Below are 24,707 nucleotides of genomic sequence, written 5' to 3'. Positions count from 1 at the left end.
GGGGCAAGGAAGACTATCTCAGATGATCAGAGCTTGCAGGGAAGAGGAAGTTATTCTGGTCCAAATCCTTCACTTTTTTTTTTTTTTTTAATTTTATTTATTTATTTATTTATTTTTGGCTGTGTTGAGTCTTCGTTGCTGCACGCGGGCTACTCTTTGTTGCGGTGCGTGGGCTTCTCATTGCAGTGGCTTCTCTCATTGTGGAGCACTGGCTCTAGGCGCGTGGGCTTCAGTAGTTGCGGCACGCGGGCTCAGTAGTTGTGGCTCACGGGCTCTAGAGCACAGGCTCAGTAGTTGTGGCACACGAGCTTAGTTGCTCCGCGGCATGTGGGATCTTCCCAGACCAGGGATCGAACCCGTGTCCCCTGCATTGGCAGGCGGATTCTCAACCACTGCGCCAACGGGGAAGCCCCAAATCCTTCACTTTAAAGGTGAAAGGAAGCAGGGCCCCAGAGGACTAAGGTGGAGGGCATTGCACACCAAAGAGAAACTTGTCATTTTTTTTCTCTTTTGGCAGAGCTTTAAATCTTTAAATCAGGCATACACTTAATTGCATTTAGCACAATGGCAGTAGCAAATAAAGTAACCTAAATGATCACTCCAAAAAAGCGAAAACAAAGACAAAAAACCAAAAAGCCTACAAATGCACAGAAATCAGACTGCTTTGGCTCAGATCTTGGTTCTGCCATGTATTCAGACAAGTCACTTTACCTCTCTGTGCCTTAATTTCCTTATCTGTAAAATGAAACTAGTAATAGAATCTGCTTCAGAAGTTTGTGAGTATTAAATGAGTTAATAAGTACACAGCATTTTATAACAGAGGCTGGCATGCAATAGATGCTCAGTAAATATTACTTCTCAATATTATGGTATAAGAGGAAAGCCCATTTCAAGTTCATTTCACAGAGGGGCAAACTGAAGCCCAAAGAGGGGTAGACGCTTGCCTAGCATCACACAGAAAATTCAGTGTCTTTCTTTTTTTTTTTTTTTTTTTTTTTTGGCTGTTTTGGGTCTTCGTTGCTGGACGCAGGCTTTCTCTAGTTGCAGCGAGCGGGGGCTACTCTCCGTTGCGGTGCACAGGCTTCTCATTGCGGTGGCTTCTCTTGTTGCGGAGCACGGGCTCTAGGCATGCGAGCTTCAGTAGTTGTGGCACGTGGGCTCAGTAGTTGTGGCTCGCGGGCTCTAGAGCGCAGGCTCAGTAGTTGTGGCGCACGGGCTTAGTTGCTCCATGGCATGTGGGATCTTCCCAGACCAGGGCTCGAACCCGTGTCCCCTGCATTGGCAGGCGGATTCCCAACCACTGTGCCACCAAGGAAGCCCGCAGTGTCTTTCTTGACCTTCCTGGTTTTTGGGACCCAGGCCCAAGGTTTAGCACAGGAGGGGCTCTCAGGGGTTGGGAAGCACAGTGGGCTTCTGTTTGAAACCCTTTCATGAATCTGAATAAGGTCTGTACCTGACCTAATAGTATTGGACTGGACTTCCCTGGTGGTCCAGCGGTTAAGAATCCACTTGCCAAAAAAAAAAAAAAAAAAGAATCCACTTGCTAGTGCAGGGGACATGGGTTTGATCCCTGGTCCGAGAAGATCCCACATGCCTCAGGGCAACTAAGCCTGTGCGCCACAACTACTGAGCCCACACACTGCAACTACTGAGCCCGCGTGCTGTACCTGCTGAAGCCTGCACCTAGAGCCCGTGCTCCACAACAAGAGAAGACACTGCAATGAGAAGCCCGCGCACCAAAACAAAGAGTAGCCCCCGCTTGCCACAGCTAGAGAAAGCCTGTGCAGCAACAAAGACCCAGTGCAGGCAAAAAAAAAAAAAAAAAATAGTATTGGACCAATAGGTTTTGACAATGTACTGTGGTTACATAAGATGTTGTTATTGGGAAAAACTGGGTGAAAGTTACACAGGAATTCTCTATACTATTTTCCCAACTTCTCACGAGTGTTAAAACTATTTCAAAATAAAAAGACATTTATTGAGTGCCTACTGTGTGCCAGGCCTTGTTCTAGGAGCTGAGGATTCAGCAGTGAACGAGACAAGTTCCCACCCTGGAGGAACTCAGTGTGATAGAGCCCTTGACACAGGGTTCTGTGTCAGGACCCTAGAGTCTGATGGCTGCCGTTTGAATCCTGGCTCTGCCACTTACCAGCTGGGGGCATGTGTGTAGCACTTAGCGCTACGTGAATGTAAAATCTGTTATTGTTGTTATTATTTTTCTCCAGGTCTCTCATTTGTCACCTCTTCTAGGAAGCCCTCTCTGATTGCCCCCAGACTGGTTCTAACACCTGTTTTGGGATCCCACAAGTCCCCGTGCTTCCTCACCATATCTCTAACCCCTCTGCCTGTGCCTCCTCCACCCTCGCCCTGACCTCACTGCGCTGCCACTGTTGGGTAAGGGGTATATCTCCTCTACTGGACAGGGAGCCTGATAACTGGACTTTGGCTTTCCTGACTGCTCTGGCCCCAGAGTCACCCAGTACAGGACTGTGCACATAGCAGGCACTCAATGAACATACAGTGAACGCCTGAATGTTAAGGACACTGGCAATCTGGAGGTAGGGATTTGGGGGATGGGAATTATCAGGGGAGATCCAGAGGCCTCTGCCCCATCTCCAGCTCAGGGCAATAGAACCTGTGCGCTGAATGGAACCCCATGTAATAGCGCCCCATTGTGTTTGCCTCCCGGTTTAGAACCCGGTGCGGATGAGGCTCTCCCCACCTAAGGCAGGAGGGTCGGGCAGGATCCCAACCCGGGCTCATGGGGTGTGCCCCTCTCCCCCATGAACAACCAGGCGCGGGCCCCAGCTCCTTCCCCGGTCCGGGCCTCGGCCTCGGTCCGGGCCTCGACTCTGGCCCGGGGTACGACCCCGGTCAGGACTTCGATCCAGGTTTGGACTCCGACTCTGGTCCCGGCCTTGGGCCCGATCCGGACCCCAACTCTGGTCCGGACCCTGACCCCGGTCCGGACCCCGACACCGGTCCGGTCCCCGACTCCGGTCCGGATCCTGATTCCGGCCCGGATCCCAACCCCGACCCCATCTCAGGTCCTGGTTCCTGCCTCGGAATCCCTTCCGAACTCGGCCCTATCTTCGGATCCGCCCCAGGAACCTGAACCCGAGCTCATTTTGTCACCTGATAAGGATCCTGAGCCAACCTTGAGGGTGAAGCACGTCCCATCTGTCACCAGTGGATTTGGTCCCATCCAAGAGCCCTTTCCTGCCCTTACTCCACTGGCCACCGATTTACTGGGGCCCCCCCTTGGGTCCACTCCGAGGGCAGACCTATCGGCCACCAAGTTAACAGATTCCTCTTCTGGACATATCCTGGGGACGCCCATCCTGGGGGCCATCCCGTCGTTAGCTGTCGCCTTACCGATTTCTACCAATGCGTTCGCCTCCACCAGCGAGAACATCCACGTGGACAGCAAGATCGTGATTCGAGTGGTGTACTGGTGAGGGGCTGTCCCCGCCCACACCTGCTTCCTCCCCGTGGGGAAAGGGCTGCAGGGGGTAGGCTCTACCTGCCATTCTCTTTGGGACTAGAGAGCTCTGAATTCATTCACTCACTGTCCTGCCGGTCATGGGCCAGGCCTTCCGGGGATAGAGGGCTGAGCAGAGCCATGCTTCCCCGGGGGTGGGAGGGGTGGGTGGGAGGGGGGAGCAGAGAGCCCTGAGGGAGGACAAGGGGTGGGAGAACTTCAGAAACTGAGTGTTCGGGGACAGCCTTTCTCAGGAGGTGGGTCTTAGGCGGCTACATCTCAGTGATGAGGCTACTAAGTGGGGTGGGGAGGGGAGGGTAGGAATAGGGGGATGGGGTAGCAAGGGGGGAAGGGGAGCAGCCAGTGCAAAGGCCAAAGGAGGCTGGCTTCAGTCTGTCTTTGTGGTCTCAGAGCTGAATCTTTGTGTCCATGACAATAGTAAACAGCAGTGACCTTCCTTGACCTCCCTGAGACCCAGGGCTGAATGTGGCTCAGGGAGGGGCTTTGTCTTCCCCTCCAGTCCCCTGCTGTGTCTCTTTTGCTCTGGTCCTTCTCTGTAGCTCTCCAGCTCCCTCTCCAACTCACTGCCTCTTTTCCTTTCCCCTTGTGGTGTGGGTCTCTTTCTCCTTCTCTCTATCTCTCTTTTCCCATCTCCCCCCTCTCTCTTTCTCTGCCCATCTCCTCTTTTCTGTCTCTTTCCCTGACTCCATGGACTCATTCATTATTTTATTCATTCAACAACCATTTATTCAGCACCAACCATGTGCCGACCCTGCTCTCAGCATCAGAGACACAGCAGTGAATAAGACAGAGATGCCTGTGGCACTGACATTCTGGTTGGTGTGGAGGGGCAGGGATGGACAATAAATACGACACATGGCAAATTATCTCGTATCTTAGAAGGTGATCAGTGCTATGGACAAAAGGCATCTTGCGGGGCGGGGGTGTCACAATTTTAGCTGGGGTAGTCAGGAAGGCCTCACTGAGGAGGTGACATATGAGCAAAGACCTGAAAGAGGGGAGAGAAGGAGCCATTCAGATACCAGGGAAAGAGCATTCTGCAGAGGGAGGAGCCAGTGCAAAGGCCCTGAGGCAAGGCATGCTTGGAGTGTTGGAAGAAGAGCCGGGAGTGTTGGAAGTGGCTGGAGCCAGGGGGCCAGTGGGAGGAGATGGAGCAGAGAGGTGATGGGGGCAGATCCTGTGGGGGCCTGTGGGCCATGGGGAGGACTGTATTTTTTTGCCCTGAGTGAGGTGGCACTATGAGAGGCTTCTGAGCAGGGGAGGGATGGGATCTCACTTAGCTGTTCAATGTCCCTCTGGACTTGAGATACTGATGGCGGTGTCTTCCTTCCACCTCTCTGCCTCCCTCCTCTCTGCCCTTGGCCTCCAGTGGCCTCTGAAGCTATGGACTTCGGGTGAGTAGTTTTGACTTTAGAGGTGGGGGGAGTGGGGTCATGAAGTCTGGAAGAAGTTCCTGTATTCCCTCCTTTTAAGACCTGTGATCCTGTGGTCCTGTGACTACACGATCCCATCTCTTCCCCACAGTATATCCTACTGAAAAAGAGTCTGGAGCAGCAATTTCCAAACTGTCTACTCTTTGTGAGTGTGCTGGTGGCCTGGGAGAGTTGGGGGTGGTGGTGGTCAGGGCTCCAAGACCCCCAGGGAACTTGGAGGGGAGTTCTTAACCTCCCCCAACCTCCACCATTCCCTCCCCAGGAGGAGGACATATCTGCCCAGGCTACAGGGGAATTTGAAGTGTTCGTGGATGGGAAACTGGTCCATTCAAAGAAGGTGATCCTGAGCAAGGGTTCTGGACAGGGAGGGAGGGTGGACCTGGGGTCTCAGGGGATGGGAGACATACATGTCTGTGCTCTTTCCCTTCTGTGCCCAGAAAGGTGATGGCTTTGTGGATGAGACCAAGCTGCGGAACATTGTGAGCCTTATCAATGAGGAGATCAAGAAAAGGTAGCAGGCAACTGGTGAGCTGGAGGTGAGGTGAGGGAGGTGAGGTGGGAGGGGTGGAGGCTGGGCTGTGGATAAGTGGGTGGGCGGGCAGGAGGCAGGGCCCTGTCTTGGAGTCAAAGACACCCTAGCCCCAGTCCTAGCTCAGCCAGTCCTCACTGTTATAATCAGGATAAGTCATCTACATCCTTTTCTGAGCCTCAGTTTTCTCATCTGTAAAATGGGGTTGTTGAGATTATTCCATAAGAGGCCTCTTATAAGGTAATAAACAGTGCACGGCTCAGAGCAGGGCTCAGTGTATGACAACTATACATTCTTTTCAAAAGAGCTTTAGGGTGTTTTTTTTTTTTTTAGCTTTTAGTTATAAAGCTGTGCTGTCCAATAACAGCATGTGACTTTTCAACTTATAGTGGAGTTAATTAAAATTAAATACATTAAAAATTCAGTTATGAGTCACACTAGCCACATTTCAAATACAGCCACATGTGGCTACTGTATTGGATAGCATAGATATAGAACATGGAATCCATCATCGCAGAAACTTCTATTGCTAACGTTAAGGTATTAAAGCATAGACACAATAATTTATTTCCCACCAATACTGGATTTTTAAAACCATTTACTACAGAGAATTCCCTGGCAGTCCGGTGGTTAGGACACCACTCTTCCACTGCAGGGGACACACAGTGTTCGATCCCTGGTCGGGGAACTAAGATTCCTCACGCCATACGGTGTGGCAAAAAAACCCTAACAAAAAACCAACCAAAGAAAAAAATAAACCACTTACTACATAGACATTTGCAAGCTGCTACTGATTTAATACTTTGTCTATTGCATATCTATTTTTTACAATTGTTTTCAACTTTATTGAGGTGTAAGTGATGTATAAGAAACAGTACATATTTAAAGTGCACAAGTTGATGAGTTTTGGTGTACTCATCATAAATACACCATAAATCCTGTTAAAGATTCCCACTGGCATGGATTAAATCACAGTGCATCCCTGAAACAATCACCGAGGCCCAAGATAATGTAGTGCTCTCATTGGCCTGTTTTGAGTCATGTGTCTTTAACCTCATTGGATTTCATTTTATTGAAGTATTCGCTGAGTACCTACTAGGTACTGTTCTAGGCCTTGGGGATGATACAGCAGTGAACGAAACAGACAAACCCTTGCCCTAGTGGAGCTGACATTCTAGCCAGGGAGGCAGACAATGAATAAGACCCAAGCGAATAGAAGGCATTTTAGAAGGAGATAAGTGATGAGAAGAAAAATAAAGTGGGGAAGGGGCTTGGGGGCTGCTGGGAATTTTTTGCAACTCTAAGTTGAGTGGTCAGGGAAGACCTCATGAGAAGGTGCTATTTAAGCGCTTGAAGGATGTAAGGGATTGAGCCATGTGGATGTCTGGGGGAAAGTATTCTGGGCAGAAGCAGCAGGAAGTGCAAAGGTCGTGTAGTAGGAATGTGTCTGATGTGCTTGAAAAATGTCAAGGAGACTCCGGCGGGCATTGAAATCCATGAAAAAGCATTAGAACAGTGCCTGACACATAGTGAGCCCTACAAATGCTATTTTTTTTTTTTTTTTGGAGTTGCTGTTGTTTTCATTATTAAAAATTTTTTTCTCTCCTATTTCCCCATCTCAGGAGCCTCAGCAGGATGGCGAGAAGGACTGAAACGTTACCAAGTCAGGTCGTTTTCTGATGGTGGCTGGGGCTGGGGTGGGGTCGGGAGGGGTGAAGAGGGAAATACATGCAGAGTCCGCCTCCCTGTGTTCTGGTCTGACCGTGTCTGCTGGTGCCACGCCCACTCCTGACGTCGGTGGAACTGCCTGCTACCTGCTACTGTGCTCCCAGCATCCCCTGGACCCGGGTTGGGGGAGGGAAGGCCAGCTTTGAACAGAAGGCTAGTCCTGTGGCTCCCTAGCTTTGCTCCCGATGGTCTAGCCTCTACTCCTCATGCTGTCGAGGTCAATTCCTTTCTTCTGTGGCATCTTCATTTCCCTTGCCCTGGTTCGGAATTTGAAAACTTCCCATCTCGTTGGCGTTTTTAGGGGTTGAGACAGAAATAGGCATGGTGGCAAGCCTCAAACCCTTGACATCTCAAACTTCTTTACATGTCGGAGTCCGCTTTCTAAACCCACAGGTCTCAGAATCTCAGTGCTGGGAGGGATCTCAGTGACCTGCGAGAGGGCCATTTGTGCATTCAGTGGACATTGATGAGCCCCCTACCCTACATCTGGCTCTGTGGGGTCACTGGGCACATGCCAGAAGGTCCAGTGTAAGGTGTGGGAGCCAGACCTTTACCACGGAGTTTCTGTGTGACCTGCAACAAGGGGACATTACGTCTCTTGAGTCTCAGTTTCCTCCTCTGTAAAATGAGGGTACGATACTGCTTAATCGTGAAATTTCCGAAGTCTGGCACAGAATCCATAGGTTTCAGTTAGAGGTAGATTTTGGTTAGGAGTGCTCTTTCCTGCGAGTAACAGCAAGCTGGACTGCCAGTGGCTCACACAATCGAAAAAACGAATTGTTTTGCTCATGAACTGGGGGGAGGGGACTGGGGGACAGTCAGCTCTCCAACAATGCCATGGGAGACCTAGAGTTTTTCTACATTTCTTTTCTGCCATCATTAACATGGGATGATGTGTTGGCTTTGGGGCTCATGCATGTGGTTTCAGTGTTGCACCTCTACCCATTATGTCTGTATTCCAGGCAGAAGAGGGTAGAAGAAAGCAAGGACATGCCTGCGGGGTCACTTTCTTAGGAAAGCGAAACTTTCCCGGAAGCCGCACGCAGTCTTCTGCTGTGACTCCAAGACAATGCCCTGCCTCCTGCCCACGCACTCCTCCTACCTCAGCTCCAGCTCACTAGTTGCCTGCTACCTGTTTCTGATCTCATTGATAATGCGTACAGTTTTCTGCGGCTTGGCCTCATCCACAAAGCCATCTTGATTTTGAGACAGGGAATGATTCAACAGAGATTGAGTAGAGATAGGAAGCAACAGTTGGGGGCACCATCAAGCCCCAATCCTAACAAATACACTAGCATTGGGAGTGTGTGAGTGAGTGAGAGCAGTGAGTGAGTCGAAGGGTTTGACTCTAGATTTCTTTTTTTTTTTTTTAATATTTATTTATTTGGCTCCGCCGGGTTTTAGTTGCGGCACATGGGATCTTCATTGCGGCATGTGGTATCTTTTAGTTGTGGCATGCGAACTCTTAGTTGCGGCGTGTGGGATCTAGTTCCCCCACCAGGGATTGAACCTGGGCCCCCTGCACTGGGAGCACAGAGTCTCAGCCACTGGACCACCAGGGAAGTACCTGATTTCTTAATATGTCATAAGATAAATGTGATAAGAAATCATAATAAGGTAATAAATACTTTAATAAAGGTATTTATGGTAGGCAGAATTCTAAGGTGACCCTCAAAGGCCCACACCTTCATATAATCCCCATTCCTTGAGTGTGGGTGGGACATGTGAATGTGATGGGCTCTCACTCCCTTGACTATGTCACATCATATGACAAAAAGAATTTCGCACCGAGTTTGAGTTAAGCAAATGGAAGGTTATCCTGAGTGGGCCTGACCTAATCAGGCGAGCCCTTCAGAGAGACAAGAAGCATCAGAAGAAAGTCTCCCGCTTGCCTTGAAGAAGTTGTGAGAAGTTGTGTCTTGTTGTGAGAAGGCCACCTGGCCTAAGAAGGATAACATCTAGATGTTGAGAGTGACCTCTGGCTGACAGCCAGCAAGATGGTGGGGATCTCAGTCCTACAACTGCAGGGGACTGAATTCTGTCCACGGTAGGAATAAGCATGGAAACCTCAAGTGAGATTGGAGTCCTGGCCAACCCTGTGATTTCAGCCTGGTGAGACCCTGAGCAGAGGCCCAGCTAACCCATGTCTGGATTCCTGACCATGGAAATTATGAGATTTAATAAAATATATGTTGTTTTAAGCTCCCAAATTTGCAAAAATTTGTTATGCAGCAATAGAACACGAGTACAGTCTTAACCGAGGGTTTTTGGCTATGACATTAGATTATATTAGTCGTCACCATATTAATAATAAAGATTGACATTTTGGAGTGCTTACAATGTGCCATTAGAACATTCTACATGGATTAGTTGAGAGTGTCTTAAACTTTTTTGGTCTCAAGATCTTTTTTATTTATAAAAATTGAGGACTTTTGTTTATGTGGGCTGTATCTATTGATATTTACTGTATTAAAAATTGAGAACTGGACTTCCCTGGTGGCACAGGGGTTAAGAATCCGCCTGCCAATGCAGGGGACATGGGTTCTAGCCCTGGTCTGGGAAGAGCCCACATGCCGCGGAGCAATTAAGCCCGGGTGCCACAACTACTGAGCCTGTGCTCTAGAGCCCACGAGCCACAACTACTGACCCCCTGTGCCACAACTACTGAAGCCCGCGCGCCTAGAGCCTGTGCTCTGCAACAAGAGAAACCGCCACAATGAGAAGCCTGAGCACCGCAACAAACAGTAGCCCCCGTTCGCCGCAACTAGAGAAAGCCCACGCGAAGCAATGAAGACCCAACACAGCCAAAAATAAATAAATAAATTGAGAACTTAAAAAATATGTTTATTAATTGATTGTAAAATAAAATCTGCACTTTCAAGGAGAAAAGTCCTTTCCAGAGGTTTAGCAGATATGCTCTTAAATCTGATTGGCCATACTGGGGTCAAATGTCCATCTCAGGCCAAGCAATCCCTAGCAAATAGGAGTGAGATTGCCAAGCTCAGAGCAGCAATTCTCAAATTGTTTGGTCTCAGGCCCACCTACGCTTGTAAAAGTTATCGATAGACCCAAACAGCTTTTGTTTATGTGGATTCATCTACTGTTATTCATATCTTAGGAATTAAAACTGAGAAATTCTAAAACCAATTGAAAACAATAAGCCCATTACATGTTAACATAAATAATATTTTTTATGAAAACATAATCATTTTCCCCAAAAAATAATTTAGTGAGAAAAGTGACATTGTTTTACATTTTTGCAAATCTTGGAGCATTTAGTCCCTTTATATTTAAGGTAATTATTGATATGTTTTTGTTTTTTTTTTTCTGCACCATGAGGCTTATGGGATTTTTAGTTCCCCGACCAGGGATCGAACCCGGGCCCTTGGAAGTGAGAGCGTGGAGTCCTAACCACTGGACTGCCAGGGAATTCCTGATATGTATGTTCTTATTGCCATTTTGTTAATTGCTTTGGATTTGTTTTTGTAGGTCTTTTCTTCCCCTTTCTTTTGTTCTCTTCTTTTGTGATTTGATGACTATCTCTAGTGTCAGGTTTGGATTCCTTTCTCTTTTTTGTATGTATATCTATTATGGAGGTTTGGTTTGCGGTTACCATGAGGTTTTTGTATAGTAGTCTATATAGATACGTGATTGTTTTAAGTTGCTGATCTCTTAATTAGAAATGCATTTTTTAAACCTTGCATTTGTACTCTCCTCCCCTCACAATTTCCGTTTTTTTTTTAAAAAAAATATTTATTTATTTATTTATTTATTTTGGGCTGCACTGGGTCTTCACTGCTGCACGCGGGTTTTCTCTAGCTGCGGCGAGCGGGGGCTACTCTTCGTTGTGGTGCACAGGCTCTAGGCGCGCAGGCTTCAGTAGTTGTGGTGCACGGGCTTAGTTGCTCTGCGGCATGCGGGACCCTCCCAGACCAGGGCTCGAACCCGTGTCCCCTGCACCAGCAGGCGGATTCCCAACCACTGTGCCACCAGGGGAGTCACACAATTACTGTTTTTTGACATCATATTTTACATCTAATTGTTTTGTGTATCCCTTAACTGCTTATTGTGGATACAGATTGTGCATACAGATTGTGGATAGAGATTTTACTACTTTTGTCTTTTAACCTCCCTACTAGCTCTGTGTGTGGATGATTTCTCACCTTTACTGTATGTTTGACTTCACCGGTGAGCCTTTTCTTTCCGTAGTTTTCTTGTTTCTAGTTGTGGCCTTTTCTTTTTCGCTTAGAGAAGTTCCTTTAACATTTGTTGTAAAGCTGGTTTGATGGTGCTGAATTCTTTTAGCTTTTGCCTGTCTGTAAAGCTTTTGATTTCTCCATCAAATCTGAATGTGAGTCTTGCTGGGTTTCCTCATTTAAAAAATCTTATTTCTCTTTCCTCTTCTACTTGTATCACAGAGTTCTATCTTCAATCTTGCTAATTCTCTTTTCCATATAGTGTGCTCTATTTCCAATGCTTTCTAATGCATTCTTCATCTCGTTTACTGAGCTCTTCCGCTCCAGAATTTCTGTTTGATTCTTCTTTAGAGTTTCAATCTCTTTGGTAAAGTATTTCTTCTGTACATTAATTTTATTCCTGAGCTCACTGAACTACCTTTCTGAGTTTTCTTGTAGCTCCTTGAGTTTCTTCATAGAGCTATTTTAAATTCTCCATCAGTGAGATCTCAGTAGTCTGCGACTTTAAGTTTGGTTTCTGGAGAATTGTCATTTTCTTTCGTGTTACAGTGTTACCGTGGTTCTTCATGGTGCTTGATGAGTTGCTCCTCTGCCGATGCATCTGAAGTAGGGGACACCTTTCTGCTTGATGCTAACGATTTAACAGGTTAGAAACTGAGGCGTTTCAGGGAGTTCCCTGGCGGTCCAGTGGTTAGCACTCGGTGCTTTCACTTCCATAGCCCCAGTTCAGTCCCTGGTGGGGGACCTAAGATCCGGCAAGCCAAGGGCCACGGCCATAAAGAAAGAGAAAAAAGAGAAAAATAGAAAAATAAAAAAATAAAATTGAGGCGTTTCTTCTGTTTTCCAGTAGGTGGTGCTATAGCACAAGGTTTAGGTTTCTCTTTCCCGCGCTGCCTCCGGTTACATTTGAGAGTCTGCATTTTCCACACTCCACTGCCTTTATTGTTGCTTCAAGCCCTCCTTATTGCTCCTTGTGCCTCTGGGGTCATTGGTGCCTTGTTTCTGCCAGTGTTGCTGGTGTTTCCGCCTGCGGCTCGGAGAGGGTGTGCTTGTCTCTTACATTCGGGATCCCCGCCCCTTGCAGACTCCGCCCCTGGGGGAGGGCGAGGGCGGCGGGGGAGCGGTGTTGCACCTGGCGCCTCAGCCAGTATTGTAAGGTTTGCCGGCTCCACCGCTGCGGGTGGGTGGCCAGGAGACAGAACTGTGGATGCCTCAGCAGCTGGAGGGATGGGATCTCAGGCTACCGGTGACTGTGGGCACCGCTGCTGCTGGGAGGTTAGAGTCGTGTGTGCCGCTTTCTCTGCTATTATTACTGGCTCTCTGGGGCTGCGGGCTCAGCTGCCATGGCAGGAGGGCTGGGTTTGCAGGAACCACCTCCCTGTTCCCTCAGTTCCGCCGCCTCTGTGTCCCTGTACATCCCCCTGTAGGTGTACAGTTGTGTGAATTCTCTGGACACCTGGTGTGTTGGACAGAGGTACCTTTGTTGTGTTGTGGATGTTTTAGCGGTTGTAGATCGAAGAGACAGAGTTTTTCATCTGCCATGTCGCTGACGTCATTCTTCTGAAACAGTTATTTTTCATAAAACTGTTAACATGTAACTTTTTTTTTTTTTTTTTGGGTGGCTGCGCCAGACAGGCCTGTGGGATTTTAGTTTCCTGACAAGGGATCAAACCCGGGCCCTCGGCATTGAGAGCTCGGAGTCCTAACCACTAGACGGCCAGGGACTTCCCTAATGGTTCTTTTTTTTTCAAATTTATTTATTTATTTATTTATTTATTTTTGGCTGTGTTGGGTCTTCGTTTCTGTGCTAGGGCTTTCTCTAGTTGTGGCAAGCGGGGGCCACTCTTCATCGCGGTGCGCGGGGCTCTCACCATCGCGGCCTCTCGTTGCAGAGCACAGGCTCCAGACGCGCAGGCTCAGCAGTTGTGGCTCACGGGCTTACTTGCTCCGTGGCATGTGGGATCTTCCCAGACCAGGGCTCGAACCCATGTCCCCTGCATTGGCAGGCAGATTCTCAACCACTGTGCCACCAGGGAAGCCCCCTAATGGTTCTCAAAAATATTAAAAAATGAAGGGCTTCCCTGGTGGCGCAGTGGTTAAGAATCCTCCTGCCAGTGCAGGGGACACGGGTTCGAGCCCTGGTCCAAGCCCTGGTCCGGGAAGGTCCCACATGCCGTGGAGCAACTAAGCCTGGGCACAACTACTGAAGCCTGCGCGCCTAGAGCGTGTGCTCCGCAGCAAGAGAAGCCACCGCAATGAGAAGCCCGCGCACCGCAACGAAGAGTAGCCCCCGCTCGCCACAACTAGAGAAGAGCCCGCGCACAGCAACGAAGACCCAATGCAGCCAAAAATAAATAAATTAATTAAAAAAAAGAAAAGAAAAGAAAGGACATGAAGTCATCACTTGTCTTACTTGTAGGCTTTGGATAATTTTTCATAATGTAACTGTCGATATTGTTAACACCACCCCCATTTTACAGATGAAAGACTGATCCAGAGAAGTAGAGTAATTCACCTTAGAGCTCACTGCTGGTAAGAAGTGGAGTAAGGATTTGAACCGTGACAGTCCAGCTCCAGTATTCGAGTATCTCATTGGCTCAGCCTAGTTGAAGTGCCACGGTTGATCAAATCAACTATAGTTGGAGGGGAAGTGAAGTCACAAAGGTCAAATAGCATTAAGAGGGTGGGGTGAGATTCCTGGAGAAAGGAGAACATAGTGGGTAGCCATCTCAAGAAGTGTCTTCTAGGGTCAGAGTGGAGTCCTGGGAAAAAATTTTCTGGTCAGCACTCCAGTTCATTTCTAAAGGTGGTCTGTTTTGGCAATCACTGATGAATTGATTATTAGTATGAGTTTTGGAGGCAAGAAAGCTGGGTTTGAGCCCTAATTCTACTGCTTCTTAGCTGTGTGAACTTGGGTAAGTGTGATGATAAATTCTGTGTCCACTTGGCTAGACTATGATGACCAGTTGTTTGGTCAAACACTAGTCTAAGATGTTGCTATAAAGATATTTCTTAGAAGTGATTAAGATTTATAAACAGTTGGCTCTAAATAAAGCAGACTTGCCTCATCTAATCACTTGAAAGTGTGTTTTTTTTTTTTTTTGGCCATGCGGAGCGTCTTGCGGGATCTTAGCTCCGTAAGAGCAAAAACTAAAGTTTCCTGAAAAAGTGGAATTCTCCTCTAGATTGCAACATAGATATTCTACCTGAGTTTCCAGCCTTCACATTCAGGACCACAACATTAACTTTACCTAAATCTCCAGGCTGCTGGACTGCCCTACAGATTTTGCACTTGCCAGCCTCCACAATCCTGTGAGCTAATTCCTTAAGATCTCTTTCTCTATCTGTATATACAATATATATGTCTACATATACAATATACGTTACACACACACACACACACACACACACAGAAAGACAGAAGCCCATGTGCCTAGAACATGGCTTTCTTATTGGTTCTATTTCTCAGAAGAACCCTGATTGATACAGCTAGTAAGCCTCAGTTTTCTCATCTATAAAATGGATATGCTAATACTCTTTACCTCACACCATGGTGAGAATTCTGTGAGATGCCATAAATAAAGCACCAAGATCTGTGCCTGGATCACCATAAACTCTCAACCAATGGCGATGGTGGTTATATCATCTGTGGTGACCGGTTTCCAAAGATGGCTCCCCATAAACCACAGTGCTCAGGATTCACTTCCTTGGGTATTGCCTCTCCTCCCTGAAGTGGGCTGGGCCTATGTAACCCACAGAATGAGGCGGATGTGTGCTAGCTCTGGGCCTGAGCCTTCAGAAGGCCCGGCAGCTTCCCACCTTTGCACTTTTGGAAGCCCTGAGGCGGCCACATAAGAAATCTGGCTACACTATTGGAGAGCAAGGTGGAGAGGAAGAGGGTTTGGAACTGCGTAAAGGAAGAGGTCCGGCCTTCCAGACTTTTCCCACCAATATGACAGGCATGTGAATGACCCGTCCTGGACATTCCAACCCAGCTGAGCTCCTGGCCAACATCACATGGAGCAGAACTGCTGAGCTGATTTCGGTCAACCTACAGAAGAGTGAGCAGTGATAAAATGGTTGTTGCTTAAAGCCATTAAGTTTTAGGGTGGTTAGTTACACAGCAAGAGATAACTGGAACATCAATATTAGGGGACAGAGACTCATTTCCCCCAGAATTCGTAAAGAGAGGCCAGTATTGGTTTGGAAGAACCATCATGTTAATTTGACTGGACTTTGTCCCTAATTCCCAGAAGGTAACCTATAAAATCTTTGGAATTTCCAGCGATAGTGTTACCGAATGCAAGTCTGTGTGCCCGACGCACAGTGAGGCCAAACAATACCAAAACGTCCGAGTTTGGAGCAGAGAAAGGTTTATTGCAGGGCCATGCAAGGAGATGGGTGGTTCATGCCTGAAAAACTCTAAACTCCCTGAAAGCTTTCAGCAAAGTCCTTTTATAGCAACGGGGAGGGAGGGGCGTGGTTAGTTGTAAATTTCTTGGTGTCAGATCCTTTGTTCTTAAGGTCAGGTCACGGTCAGGTAATGATGTTCCTGTAAATCTCCACCCAACAAATGTTATTCTCTGTTCTGACAAGAAAGGGCAAGGTCCCAAGGCTCAACTTTCACCCTCCGAGGTCCAGGTCCTGGCTAAGAGGAGGGGGTCCCTGCGGCGGCCGGTTACCCTGCCCAGGAGCGTTCGTCCGCCACCCAAGTCTGGATCCTCCCAGCTGAAGAGGCAGATCCCAGCTGGCAGTGCCCTCAGGACCAGGTCCCCAGACCCTGCACAGCTGTCATCACTGAGGGAGCCAGGCGCCTAGGACCCAGCCAGCCCTCAGGCTCCTCAGGCCGCCCAAACGGCGGGGGCCAGGTCCCGCAAACTGCGTCCCACGCAGACTGCCGCTGCCATTAGGTCGCAGAGGTGGGGATGGGGGCGAGGTTCACCGCAGCCTCAAGACCTGGGCCCGGCCAATGGGAGGCCTTGGCGAGGGCTCTGGAGCCCTGCAGGACACAGCCCCCAGCCTATCCCCAGCCCCCCAGCTCACCTGCTGGCCCAAGGCCAGAGTGCCTGGAGGGCCCCCGGGAGAAGGCCGGGATCCGCCTCTTACCTCACTTTTCCCCAGAGAACCACCAACCGCCTGACTGGCAGAAGGGGCCCTCTAACCGGCCAGGCTAGCGGTCTCGCTCTAACTGTCCCGCATTAGCGGTCTCCCGGTAACGGTTGCCTGGTAACTGTAGCGCCAGAGGCAGCTATGCGAGGCACCTGTTCTGTTACAGGGCAACGGTTGCTCGGTAACGGTCGCGCGGTAACGGCCGCTTCATCCCCATTACGAGTGTCTTTGTTACTCCGGGGCGGGGGGGGGGGAACCCCTTGGGCCATCCCTGAGAGTCTTAGAGGGTTTAAGCCTCGCGATTTCGTCCCGACTTCAGGGCTCGGTGAGCGTCCCTGGTTGGTAAATGCTCTGCATGTGCCAGAGGATGATGCATCCCTGAGGATGGCAGTAATATCATGTTTGGGACCCTCCCAGACTTGGCCCTACTCATCTTTCCCTTTAGCTGGTTACGATTTGTATCCTTTGCTATCATGAAATTGTAATCATAACTGTAGTGCTTTCTTGAGTTCCGTGAGTCTTTGGTTTTTTTTAGCAAATTATTGAAACTGAATGGGAACTGGGAATCCTCAAACTTGTAGCCAGCTGGTCAGACGTGGGAGTGGCCTGGGGACCCCTGAACTTAGAGCTATGGTGTCTGTAACAGAGGACTGTGTCCCTGACCTGGGGAGTTTGGCTAAACTCTGGGGAAGAAGCCACTGTACGTGCTGACACTGCAGCTGAAATTGTTCAAGCAAAAGAGGCTCCTTAAAATGCTTTGAGAGACAGGAAGAGGACTTGATTTTGCTCCTGAAATGAAAGGTGAAGAGGAGGGAAGGGGAGAAGTTGAAAGGAACCAGCCAGGTGGGGAGGCTTGTCCTCCAAGGGATGACCCCAGCCCTGCGACCCCCCAGATTTTCACTCAAGTCTACCAAAGTGAAGGGGTCTGTCGTGTGAGTGGATTTGATTGGAAACGTATGAAAGAACTGTCAGGGAGGGGGAAATTTTCCCCTGGACCCATCTTGAGGTCTTGTGGCTGGACTAATAATAAAATTGACACAAGACAGATTAACAGGAGAAAAAGAAACAAAATTTAGTTCATGCGCATGGAGGTCTCATAGAAATGGGATCTAAGAAGTGGCCAAGGGAATTCCCTGGCGGTCCAGTGGTTAGGACTTGGCGCTTTCACTGCCAGGCCCGGGTTCGATCCCTGGTCGGGGAACTAAGATCCTGCAAGTCACTTGGCGAGGCAAAAAAAAAAAAAAAAAGGATTATATCTCATTTGTAAATCAGGATCATTTGAAGAATGCAATCATGGTAGTGGATATAAAAATAACACCTTTCATGGATTATGAAAAGGTCTTTGACAAAATTCTATAACCACTCTTGATAAAACACACACATGTACAAATAGTGAGAGATGGATATGTGAAGAATTTCTACAAAATCAGGACAAGTTAATGATGCTTCACTATCATTCATATTATTTTACATTAGACAGAAGGTGCCAATAAAGTACCGTCTGTCTAATGTATAAAAAAAGAGAAAGAAGTCAGAAGTATAAAAATTATAAAAGAGGCAATACTGTCACTATTTGCATATGACTTGTTCCCCAATCTAGGAGATTCAAATGAAAAACTACTGTAAAACAGTAAGAGAATTCAGTATATTAACAGGCTATCAAATAAATATGCAGAAATGAATTATTTTCAAATACATAGGCAAGCTTTTAGAAAATATAACAAAGATAATCCTCATTTACTACAGAAAAAACATAAAAGATAAAATGTCTAGGAATAAATGATTAGAGCTGTAAAAGACCTACTTTAGGAACATTAATTTAAGGACAAACATTAATACTCTTCTGAAGGATACAAAGGAAGTCTTTAAAAAATGGAAAAATAAATAATTTGGATATCTTAGAGATGGCAGTTATCTTCGATTTATTAAATATAATGTGATTCTAATAAAGAACTTTGAAATAAGGTAAGCTGACTTTGAGGTTGACATAGTAATATAAATAAACAAAAATAGCCAGAACACTCTGAAAATGAAGTATAATGAGGGTTTTAGCATTATGACATGTAAAATTAGTTAGAAAAATTTTAAAAACAGTTTAGTATATGATGAAGAGGCATCTTTAAACAAAGTTAGTGGGAAAAGATGGGCTAGTTAGTAACTGGTGTTGGGGCAAACAGGTAGCCACCTAAAAAAGAAAATTTGGATCCTTACCTCATATTGTACATCAGGATAAATTCCGAATGGTTCAAAAATTCAAATATGAACAATAAAACCACACACATACATACACATGCACACACACCGAGAAAACCTTGAGTTTCAAAATCTTACAGGTTTTTATCTCTCTCTCTCTTTTTTTTTTTTTTTTTTGGCCACGCTGCGCGGCTTGCAGAATCTCAGTTCTCTGACCAGGGATCAAACCCGTTCCCCAGCAGTGAAAGCACTGAGTCCTAATTACTGGACCACCAGGGAATTCCCCAAATCTTGCAGGTTTAAAAGATAAAAGGAAACAAGAGCAAAAATTTCCATGCCAAAAGGTTTTCAGGAAAACCAAAGACAAATGACAACCTAGGAAAAAATATCCATAACTCACAGTACAAGCTATTATATTATCATATCTCATCTCACTATTTCATTAATAGTTAACAGAGCCAATAAAGAAAGGACAAAATTATTCAGGAAAGAAATGGAGAAAAGATTTTGAATAGATAGTTCATGGAAAAGGGAATATGTATGACTCAAATGAAAAGATATTTAACTTCCCTCATAATGAGAGAAAAGCAAATTAAAACTGATATACCGTTTTCCAACTATATAGATTGGCAAAATCCAGACATTTGATGACTTACTGTGCTGGTAAGGCTACAGGGAGAAATGTCCATGTTCAGCAGTTGCTGGTGGGAGTGTGAAGTGGTACAACATGAATGGAAGGCAACTTAGTAATATCTATAAACTTTCACGAGTGCATTCACCTCAGAATTCTCACCTCTGGAAATTCGTACTGCAGATATTATACATAACAAGGAATCTAAGAAGCTGCTGATTATAATATGAACCATTATTTTTATGAAAATGCTGTATTACACCATCAAATGTAAGATACACCCCAATTTCAGAGACGTCAATATATGAAAAGTGCATTTAGAATCAGAGCAATACTGTATTTGTGCCCATGCCATGGGATATACAGACAAGATTAACTATTATAGCAACTTTTTTGGCCAATAGAAAATGATGGGAAAAAACCTAAATGCCCATCAGTATGTTCCTGGTTAAGTAAATTACAACGTAACCACAGAATGGAATAAAATGCAGCTCTAAAAAAGAATGAGGAAATGTAGTGGTTTGGAAGGATCTTTAAGATAAGTTCTCACTGAAAATGCAATGCATAAACCAATAAATATAATTTGCCAACTTTTGTGAAGAAATGAAAAAAAAACCCACCTAGATTTGCATTTGCTTGTGTATACATAGGGAATCTGAAAAGACAGAAGAGGTACTGTGGTTGCAGATAGGAATTGTGGTAGGTACTGGGTGGACGGGGGGAAAGGGATAGAAGACTTTTCATTGCACACTTTATATTTTGGGGGCTTATAAATAGATTACCAAAAAAGTATTAAAAATTGAATGAAAGAAAAAATCCAGAAATTTCCGATAGTCTTGAATACATAATTTATCATGTAATATATACAGTATTTACTTTGCCTTTCATTTGAAATGCCTCAGAAAACACAAAATCAATCTTACACTATGGGCTCTATTGGCAGTTTTTCTTCATCAAGTCTCAATTATATAAAACCATTCTTCACTTTAGTGAAGCAATTTTAAAAGACATTTCCACAATGCAGGGAAAAGAATCTGGATCAATCACAAACTCAAAGGACGTTAGAGGAGTCATAACGGTTTTTATTTTTTTCTATTTCTTTTCTGATGGTTTTTCTTGATAAGCTTCCTTTTCTTTTTCAACTGTGCCTTGCCTTATTCTCAAATACTTTGACTTTTTGAAATCAAGTTATAGGATTGGTATGACTGTATTGAACGCAGAGGTTCTTGAAGTAGTTTCATCACTAAACTATTCTCTACCGATAAACTTATCACAACCAAGTTCTTCTATCAGAGGATTGATAATTTCAGATGCAGTCAGAGTTATACTAAATGTTAAAATATCAAAATCCATCCTCTGAGGATTCCGCTGATATTCGGCATCAAACGCTGCTTCCCTTGCTCTGCAGGCTTCCACAAATCTCCTGCGGCGTCCTTCAAGCTCCTGAATTCTGCCGGGAGCAATCGGGTAGTGTTCCAGATAGTGGCGGAGGAACTGCTGGTAATTAATTCCTAAAACGCCAAGTGGGTGACGGAGGCGGAGATACGGCAACGCAGCCAGGCCTGGGCTGTTCCCGGGCCTGGACCGGCGTCTGCCCTCAGGACCCTCTTCCTCTGCTGGCTCCGCCAACAATCGGGCAACCTCTGCAATCCGGGCTTCCCGGGCCGCCGCCGTCGGACCTTCCCTGGCATCCGCCACTGGACCTTCCCTGGCCGCCGCCATCGGACGGTCCCTGGCCTCCACAGGCTGCGCTGGGGCCGGCTCCCGCCTCCCGCCGCCTACCTCCGCCTGCGGGACGTCGCCGTTGTCATTCGCCGCGCCCGTCGGTGGGACACTGCTCTCTGCGGGCAGCTCGGACATCCCGGACCGCGGGGTCAGCTCGGCCGCTCTCAGAAAAACTGGAATAACGGTACAGCGCGATTAGCGGTGTGCACGTAAATGCGCGTGCGTGAGCGCTGTGCACACGGGTCAACGCTGTGGGCAAACCCACGTGCACGAGCGTAGGGTCTGCGGCTGAACCTAAGAGCACTGCGCATGAGTCATCCCCACGCGCCTGCGATCTTCCAGGTGCCACCTAGCGGCCGGAAGAGCCAACAACCACACCTGAAACCTTCCCCTGTTACCCAGAATGTCTAAGGGCGGAGTCGAGCCTTGTTTTACATTTCAACCAGTTTAATGTTTACAAGGAAAGTCTCACAAGATCGCTTCCTGTTGGCTTTCCCAAGATTACATCCTAGGATGGCTCTTCCTAAGTTTCTTGTTCTCTAGTGATTATAATGCCACCTCTATTATATACCCAGATAGTTTAGATTCATGGGTTATTTTGGAGGTAGGGTGTGGTTCTTTATTCTTTTCCATTTATTCATTTGCCTATCTTCACCCATATCAATCCTCTTAATTACTAAAACTTTGTAATAACGTTCCCTTTTATTTAAAAAAATTACTTTGGCTATTCTTGGACTTTTTTTTTCTAAATCTTTTTCGTACAATATAACATGCAGGAAAAAATATACAAAATATAAATATACGGCTGAATGATTTATCACAAAGTGAACGTCCATGTAACCACCACTTGGGTCAAGGATTGAATATTTCTAGTATCCCAGAATCCTTTCCCCCTTCGTCTCACTATTGTCTCCTTTCTACCCAGAGGTAACTACGATACTGATATGTATGGTAATCACTTCTTTGCTTTTCTTTATGTTTTACTACCTAGGGGTGCATTCTGATACTGTAGTTTAATTTTGCTTGCTTTTCTGAATTTTACATACTCTTGTGTCTCGTTTCTTTCGCACATTATTTTTATGAGATTCACTTATGTTTTTCATTGTGGTTATAAATTCTTCATTTTCTTTTTTTTTTAAACATCTTTATTGGCGTATAATTGCTTTACAATGATGTGTTAGTTTCTGCTTTATAACAAAGTGAATCAGCTATACATATACATATATCCCCATACCTCCTCCCTCTTGCGTCTCCCTTCCACCCTCCCTATCCCACCCCTCTAGGTGACTTAATTTTCTTGATAGTTACATATCCATTACCATTATTTTTATGTGTCCCATAATATTACAACATTCATCTTAAATACTGACTCTCCAATTACTTTTTCTTTATTCTAATTAACGTGAGAAACATCATATAAGGAAATTCCGCCTTTGATTTTGCTAGTGATGACCCCCATGGTGGTGCCATGATTCATGGGCATCAGTAAATAAGTTTAATGACTCGTTCTTTGCCCTGTCAGGAGTAGCTATTTTGAGGCATTAGATCTCACCTACAGATCATAAGGTTACATTTTCTTTTTTTTTTTTTTTAAGATTTGATTGATTGATTGATTGATTGATTGCTATGTTGGGTCTTCATTTCTGTGCTAGGGCTCTCTCTAGTTGCGGCAAGCAGGGGCCACTCTTCACCGCGGTGCGCAGGCCCCTCACTATTGTGGCCTCTCTTGTTGTCGAGCACAGGCTCCAGACGCGCAGGCTCAGTAGTTGTGGCTCACGGGCCCAGTTGCTCCGCGGCATGTGGGATCCTCCCAGACCAGGGCCCGAACCCGCGTCCCCCGCATTAGCAGGCAGACTCCCAACCACCGCACCACCAGGGAAGCCCAGGTTACATTTTCTTTTTTAAATAAATTTATTTATTTATTTATTTATGGCTGAATTGGGGCTTCGTTGCTGCACACAGGCTTTCTCTAGTTGCGGCGAGTGGGGGCTACTCTTCGTTGTGGTGCGCGGGCTTCTCATTGTGGTGGCTTCTCTTGTTGCGGAGCACGGGCTCTAGGCGTGCGGGCTTCAGTAGTTGTGGCTCGCGGGCTCTAGAGCGCAGGCTCAGTAATTGTGGCGCACAGGCTTAGTTGCTCCACGGCATGTGGGATCTTCCCGGACCAGGGCTTGGACCAGGGCTCAAACCCGTGTCCCCTGCACTGGCAGGCGGATTCTTAACCACTGCGCCACCAGGGAAACCCCGAGGTTGTATTTTTATTTTCCTGGTCCAAGCACCACATTTATAAAACACAACATCCAGCCTATGTGCTGCTTCAAACACAGCTTCACCCCAGCATCTGGGCAATGACTAAGTGTGTGGCTCCTTTAAGACAGCTCCCAGGCTAGTCTGGAGACCAAAGGTCCATTGCTGCCACCCTCAGGCTGCCTGGAAAATCACAAATATTTAATAGAAGAATCCCCAGACTTATATAATAACATATATTATTAGAGGGGGAACTAGAAATTGCAGTAATTTGCTCTAATACTATGGAGGCAGATATCTGTCCTGCCTTTTGAGGCCCCAAATCACCTTCCAGCTGAAGCTGAAAGGCCCTCCCATTATCCAGGGATAAGAATAGCTCTAGAGAAAATTATGGTGTATTAAACAGAAGTGCTCATGTGGGGAGATGAAAGCAAAAATTTGAGATAGATTCCAGGTTAGCTATTGCTCCCAAGACTGTTCCTGTGTAGCGGCTTGTAGCATCTTTGTTTCTGACTCACCGCCAGCATTTCAGAATCATTTGAGGACGGTTTTAGTCATGGTGCAGACTAAACAATTAAGGGAGCTGATATCAGGGGCTCCACGCTGGTATATTTTTACAGGAAAAAATAGAGAATTTAAACCCATGGTCATACAATTAACATTTTAAAAGAGGAGGTGAAGAGTTTATAAGGAAAGGGATTGGATCTTCTTCTCCCAAAGGCTGCAAAAGCCTGTAATAAATAGCACTGGTGGGATATTTATCCTTACTGGGAACAAAGACTTCCTTTAAAGGATAAATACACAGGTTGACCTGAATCAGTACTTTTATGGATATGGGTTGAAACCACAACTCAGAATCTGAACCTGGCTTAGGACAATTGGGGAAATCATGATGTCATTCTTGCCTCTTTATTACCCCTGATTATTCTAGGCCTTACATGTTCTGCCCACTAGATGGGCTTGAGCTGACTTAATGGTGGATATAGGTGCTTCTTTCTCTAAGGGGATTTTCCAGATTTGCTTATCTCTTCTGAGATATTTAATGCTGTGGTGAGGTCTAAACATGATGTTACAAGCCTTGTCTCTTTTCTCAAGATTGTTACTGTGCTAGATTAATTGTAAAAGTGGCCCCAATTCTCCATCCTCTCTGTTTCTACATCCTTTGTAATAATAGTTTGTAGCTCTTCTCATCAATAGGTAGATTCCTTTTCTCCATCCCTTGAATCTGAGCTGGCCTTGTGACTTGCTTTGACCAATAGGATGTGGCAGAAATGATGGTGTATCAGTTTCGAGACTGGGCCTCAAAAGGCATTTCATGCTTCCGTTCTCTCTTGGACTCCTGTCTCGACCATGAGAACAACCCTGGACCAGCTTGCTGGACGGTGGAAGACACTTGGGACTGAGAAAAGTGGTCTCA

General features: G+C 46.3%; 2 protein-coding genes across 2 annotated transcripts; one reads left to right on the top strand and one right to left on the bottom strand.

The window, feature by feature from the left end:
* The first annotated feature begins 176 nt into the window (after positions 1 to 176).
* Positions 177 to 13,010, top strand: SELENOV (selenoprotein V). The gene is made up of 5 exons (XM_082438108.1): positions 177 to 3,454; positions 4,872 to 4,896; positions 5,027 to 5,080; positions 5,198 to 5,272; positions 5,373 to 13,010. The coding sequence occupies exons 1-5, from the start codon at positions 2,784 to 2,786 to the stop codon at positions 5,448 to 5,450; spliced, it is 903 nt and encodes a 300-aa protein (XP_082294234.1). The 5' UTR covers positions 177 to 2,783; the 3' UTR covers positions 5,451 to 13,010.
* A 7,372-nt stretch (positions 13,011 to 20,382) lies between these two features.
* LOC309648885 (EP300-interacting inhibitor of differentiation 2) lies at positions 20,383 to 22,371 on the bottom strand. The gene has a single exon (XM_082438110.1). The coding sequence runs from the start codon at positions 21,179 to 21,181 to the stop codon at positions 20,570 to 20,572; it is 612 nt and encodes a 203-aa protein (XP_082294236.1). The 5' UTR covers positions 21,182 to 22,371; the 3' UTR covers positions 20,383 to 20,569.
* Between the last annotated feature and the right edge of the window lie 2,336 nt (positions 22,372 to 24,707).

Source organism: Balaenoptera physalus (genome assembly GCF_965194825.1).
Source record: "Balaenoptera physalus genome assembly, chromosome: 19".
NCBI lineage: Eukaryota > Metazoa > Chordata > Mammalia > Artiodactyla > Balaenopteridae > Balaenoptera > Balaenoptera physalus.
The sequence above is the reverse complement of the archived record's forward strand: the minus strand, read 5'-3'. Positions and strand labels throughout refer to the sequence as shown.

Excerpts from the sequence above, each read along its gene's own strand:
- LOC309648885 (XM_082438110.1), bottom strand. The coding sequence starts at position 21,181 with ATGTCCGAGCTGCCCGCAGAGAGCAGTGTCCCACCGACGGGCGCGGCG.